At 43.5% G+C, this 6,125-nt stretch overlaps 1 protein-coding gene across 1 annotated transcript; it reads right to left on the reverse strand.

Moving 5' to 3' along the window:
* Positions 1-471: 471 nt before the first annotated feature.
* On the reverse strand, positions 472-5,835 carry LOC310990552 (zinc finger protein RFP-like; the record flags this gene model as incomplete). The annotated part of the gene is made up of 2 exons (XM_083977976.1): positions 472-614; positions 4,185-5,835. The coding sequence occupies 2 exons, from the start codon at positions 5,833-5,835 to the stop codon at positions 472-474; spliced, it is 1,794 nt and encodes a 597-aa protein (XP_083834102.1).
* Between the last annotated feature and the right edge of the window lie 290 nt (positions 5,836-6,125).

The raw sequence follows: 6,125 nt of genomic DNA on the forward strand, positions 1-6,125 counted from the left end.
CTGGTGGAGAGAGAAGAGTGTGTGATATTTTTGTATCCTGCTGACTGAAGTATTTGATACTGAACACGTATTAAAGAAACGTTGATAGCTGTGACGACGACGCTGTTGTAATATGTAACTAAAGGTTTTTAATAATCAGCCGCTGCTTTTTGCTTTTCGTAGTTTTTTAAATTGTTGCTGAAGTTATCGTGAAAAGAAGAATGTGAACTGAAGAGTGTGAAACGACTCAAACTGAAGAAAAAAAAAAAAAACGTGTATAAAGTAAAATGTGTGTAAATAGCCCATGAACTGCACTGTCGTCCCCGGAGACGAAGGTGACCCAGCATCTCATTGGCTCCCAGCTAACATCACCTGGTCCATTCAGGCTCTTAATTTATTGCTGTGACACTATTTATTTTTACTTTGCTTTCCAGGTTGTATGTACAGTGAAACATTTGTCCTATTTATGTTACTTGATCAATAAAATTGGCTTCATCCGTCCAGTCTCTCCTTCTGTCTCTGGACCAGCTCACCAACATGGAACTCCGGCCCGCATACGGCCACATCTGGGCCGAGGCCGCCTCCTGCATCGACTGACAGCTGGGGGGGGGGGTTTTCTGTTTTTGGACCAGAACCTGGCATTGGATACAGGCCAGTGTTGGGCACGTTACAGTTAGTTAGTTGCAGTAGTGGACAGTAACAGAGTAAATTTACTTGAGTAGGCTACTGTACTTAAGTACATATCCAGAGGATTTGTAAAATGTGAGAATGACAATTGCTGTCCTCTTATAATCCATTCATTTTATTGTTTCTGCAGGCTTTATATAACATTGTGGTTCTACAAGCAAGCACATCAGTGCAGAAAGAGTTAATTTCTTTAAGAGTTAATTCTTAGAAACAAGAGTTAAAAGGTCCTTAAATTCATTTAGAAAAAAATATAGTAATTCATTGATGTGAAAAATAAGAAATTTACTCTTACTCTTAATTTTACTGAAGGTAAATTTAGTTTGAAGCTTGTGCACATTGGCACGGACGGACAGGTGCGTATAGGAGAAGACCGGCGTGGTTGTGTAACGTGAGAGAAAACTCCTGCACATTGTCATCACTTGCAAAGCCACTTCCAAAACAACGTTTCGGTCCTGAGAACCCGACGAAGGTCTCAGGACCTAAACGTTGTTCCACCTAATAAAACTTTGCAAGTGATGACAATGTGCGGGAGTTTTCTCTCACTTAAAGTAAATTTAAAAGCATGTACTTTTGGATACTTAAATACCTTTAAAAGCAAGTACTTTTTTTTTTTTTTTACTTTTCTCTTACTCAAGTAACATGTCGACTGAGCTACTTTTACTTGTAACGAAGTAAATTTTGAGCAGGGGGTCGAGTACTCTGTCCATCTCTGGTTAGTTACTTTCCCCAATAAGTAACTGAGTTAGTAGGCTAACTGTATTACTACGTTATAAAAGTAACAAATTACTAGGAAAAGTGACTATTGCGTTACTTTTTTAAAAATTAAAATGCTCAAATATGTCAAATTACTTGGACTTCCCTAGCCTCGTAAACCAGCCTCTCCCGGAAATGCATTTCATTTCATTTCACAGGGAGAGTCTGGCCTCATCCCCCCTGTGAGCGTTTGGGGTGGGCGGGAGTAGTAGCGTTGATAGACAACCCCATTCAGCCAATCAGCAAGTTGGTATATCAAACTTTTGCTGAATCCAGTTGGAAGAACAGCGAAAATGTGCAAGGCAAGGCAAGTACAGACTCCTGCTCTTGTTTAATTGCTGTAATGGATGGTATTTCAGTAAGAACTTCCCTTGTTGCTGTTTTTAGGCTGCTACTGCTAGATAGCTCCGCCATATTCGTTGTCGTAAGAGTCGCGCAGTGTAGTGACGGCGCTTTGCTCCAGTCGGTCCCTGATTGGCCAATACGCTAATCTGAGCGGAAATGAAATTAAATGCATTTTTACGAGGCTAGGACCCCCCCCCAAAAAAACTCCTGTTTATCTGGAAATAACCAACTCACTCAGTATCCCTCCGCCTGTGTGGAGAAATATTGAGTGAGTTGGTTAGTTCCAGATAAACAACTTATTTTCCGACCACTTGATGGACTGAAACTAATGTGTATATAACGTCCTACACCAGGGGTCATCAACTATATTTGTCGAAGGGCCAGAATCTTTCTCAGCAGACACCTTGGGGGCCGGACATTCAAATAGGCCGAGATTGAAATTAAATTCACCTTTTTGCCTAATAATTTAGTTGTTTATATTTTATTTTACCTGTAAGCTCATCATTTTCATTTATATACATCTTTGGTGTTTGGTATGATATAAAATGAAAAATCTTGACAGCTGACTTTCAGATACATGCTGGAGCTTTACACTGCTGACTTGCCCTGTGATTTTCTGCCTAAATATGAAAGGAGGCTGATTGATACAAGTCAGTAGTCCTGAAATGCTTGTTTCTCTTCTGTAATACACATTCTACATCTGGGAGGCGACGTTTTTCCACACACAGAGCTCAGTGGGAAACAGTAGGAGAGACACAGGCCGAGGGGGAACCGGGACACAACACCGGAGGGAGAAGCAGCTCCGTGCAGCTGTGCGCCGCGGACGTACAGAAAAAACAACAACCGAGTGGCATCAAACACGCGCCGCTACCGCATCGTTTTTGGGTTGTGAGCGCGCATGACGCACATCTACACTGAATGGGTTTGAGTGCGCAAAAGACGCTACATCTGAATGGCCCGTGCACACCCGGCTGGTTTAACCAAGGCTGTGGCCAAACTCACCCAGGCAGCTCGCCTCTGCAGACAGACAGCGAAAACCCTGCAGTCCAGCTCCCTAAACTTTCATGCACGGTGCTTTGGGTACCGCGGCGTTTCCTAATCCCAGTGCAGGGACTCACAGGCACACACAAACACGTTGAGCGTGTCTCCGTTTCCCAGCGCACTTACAGGCGCACAGAGCCCGAGAAATATAATAGCCTACTTGTAAACTTTTAGAACTCAGTCGCGGGCCGGATTGGAAGGTTCGGCGGGCCGGATTCGGCCCGCGGGCCGCCAGTTGATGATCACTGTCCTACACGGTGTGTTATTATTTAGTGAAAGGACTTCTTGAGTCAAGTAATGGAGCATTTTATTGTCAGTTATGGTAACAGAGTTATAACGGGGGGAACAGTAACTTTAATGATTAAAACAGTACCACATCTATAATGCCTTTAATCCCATCACTAGATACGGGCCGGTGTTAGACTTTAAGAGTGGACACAAAGTGTAAATCAGCCGTTTGACACATTCACAGACAGGTTCAGTCTTGTATAATAACACAATGATAAAGGGTTAGTTAGAAGTAATACGTTAAATCACACTGGAGATTGACTCATACAGTCCAGAAGTTCATATCCACCCAGTTGTTCGTGCAGCAGTTGTGATTCATCTGGACCATGTTAGTGTGTTCAACATTTACCCAAAGGGACTGAGGAAGTCTTGTTTTGTTTCAGTCAGTCCTGGATATGTGAGATGTTTTTACAGAGGCTCCTGCAGTTAAACTGAATATCTGATAATGACCTGTTGGTGACATCATTATCTTTAAACAGTTCCTCTGTCAAGTATTTGTACTAAAGATAAAAATGGATGTCTGGAATGACATCATGTTCAATATTGTGATGTCTGTGTTCTGTGTTATCATATTAAGCTATTAGAGCAATATAATTTAACAAATATTAAATCCAAACAACAACCTCAGTGTGTTCAGCACAGATAAATCTGTCTGGATGAATATACAATACAAGGATAGGATAGAATAGGTTTTATTTGTCATTCTTATGCGTCACATAAAAAGGAAATTATGTTTCACACATCCACCGTTCAATGTCAATGTCTTTGATAAAGATGTGTTAATATTCACAAGAGTCATAGTGATCAACAGTTACATTAAACACCTGCATCTGCTTCTAACTCCCCAAACCAGATTCAATTCATTTCAGTGATGAACTATTTTACCAGTTTGCACTGATCTAATCTAATGGACTACAGTAACAAGTGATTAAACAGCAGTTATCACACAGTTAACTTTCCTGTGTGATGATGATCTGATGAAGGTTAACTCAGTAGAAAACAAAAAGATTTACATTCATTAAATATTTACATTTGTTCCCTGAATTAAAAATCATCCAACCTCTCCAATGAACTGGTTGTTTTGATCTGACCAGTTTGACTGACAGGACAGATGATCAGAGGGGCAGAGTTTTTACCTCCATGATTAAGACAGGGACTGAAGAATGGGTGTAGTTTGTCAGTGAAGCAGCAGCCAGTGAAGGAGTAGATGAGAGCTGCAGCATCTACGTCATAAAAGGAGACCAGACCCTCCTCATAATCCACAAACACCCCCACTTTCTCAAGACCAGACCTCAGACTGAGACGGACTGTGGGGCCAGCAAGAGCTTTGTACTCATTTCCATTTCTCAACACTATCGTCCAGTTACCATTCTGAGGACTCAGTGTGGCCTCTCCCTTCCTGTCAATCGACTCTCTGGCCACTCCCACTGTCCACTCAGTTTTTCCTTTAACCTGAACCTCAAAGTAAAATCTGCCTGAAGAGAAACTCTGTTTTCCTAAAATGTTGACGTAACGTGTAAATCTCTCTGGGTTGTCCGGGAGTTTCTTCTCTTCATCACCATGATGAACTTGTTTTCCATCATCAGACAGGATGAGATTAGGATGTGCTGTATCAGGATCCAGAGTCGCATCCACTGCAAACTGCTGGACCCTCTTCAACTCAGCCTTCATCTTAAACTTCATCTTCATTTTCTCCATCTGTCCACAGAGCGTCTCCTCCAGCTGAGACACAGCTCTCACCACAGTCCCCTCATATGATGGTGGACGGACTCTGACCTGTGTCCAGTCCTTGGTGGGTGGAGCAGCTTTCAGGGATGGGAAGCTTTGGAGGAGGTGGAGGTGGTCTTCAGAGAGTGAGAGCTGCTTCACCTCAGTGCTTCTCTTCTCCAGCTCAGAGATTTCCTGTTCCAGCTCTGTGATGAAGTCTTCAGCCTGTTTCTCTGAGCTTTTCTGTTTCTCTTCGATCTCCTTGATGAGCTGCTTCAGGCCTCTGTCAACAGACTCCTTCAGAGCAGTGAAGACCTCAACACCTTCTGCTTTCTCTCTGTCTGCAGCAGCTTTACTAATCTTCACTGACTGTTTCATCTCCTCAATCTTCAGTCGTCTCTTCTGGATCATCTGCTGAGTTTCAGCCTCTGTCTTCTGCAGCTCTGCCTTCTTTCCTTCATATTCTTCTCTCAGAGGAACAAACTCATGAGTCTTGTGGTCTAAAACAGGGCAGAGCACACAGACACATGTCTTGTCGGTCTGACAGAACAGCTCCAGAGGTTTATCGTGCTTCCTACACATCCTGTCCTCCAGGTTCTCCACAGGCTCCATCAGCTGATGTCTCCTCAGACGTGACAGTGTCAGATGAGGCTCCAGGTGAGTCTCACAGTAGGAGGTCAGACACACCAGGCAGGACTTCAGGGCCTTCAGTTTGGTTCCAGTGCAGACGTCACAGGGAACTTCTCCTGGTTTGGAAACTTGTTGCTCTGAGCTGCTGCTGGTTTTCTGTTGAGCTTCACGTCTGAACTGAGCCACCATCTCAGAGATGAACGTGTTGATCTTCATCTGAGGTCTTGTGTAGAAAACCTCTTTACACATTGGACACTGACGCCTGTCACTAACGTCCCAGTGCTGAGTGATGCAGCTCTGACAGAAGTTGTGTCCACATGGTGTAGTGACTGGATCAGTGAAGACATCCAGACAGATGGAGCACAGGAACTGATCTTCAGACCTCAGGTTGCTGGCAGCAGACATGTCTGCACACTGAGGGAGAGAAAACAAACATTCATTTAAAAAGTCTGTCACAGTCACAGGTCATCGTAATGATTAAGTGCTGAAGTTGAAGGTAACTTGATTGGTTTTGGTTCTTGAAGACGGTTCGCCTTCTCATTAACAATGAGACCAGGGGAACTGATGAAGAGGGATCCATGTTTAACTTTAGGGGAATAAAATGGTCAACAGGACGGCCCCGCCCCCCAGGAAGAGAACTGGACCTGTTTGCCGCGACTTCCCGACCCCTTCCCAGGTGTGAATCAAAACCCAAC

Source organism: Trachurus trachurus (genome assembly GCF_905171665.1).
Source record: "Trachurus trachurus genome assembly, chromosome: 1".
NCBI classification, from domain to species: domain Eukaryota; kingdom Metazoa; phylum Chordata; class Actinopteri; order Carangiformes; family Carangidae; genus Trachurus; species Trachurus trachurus.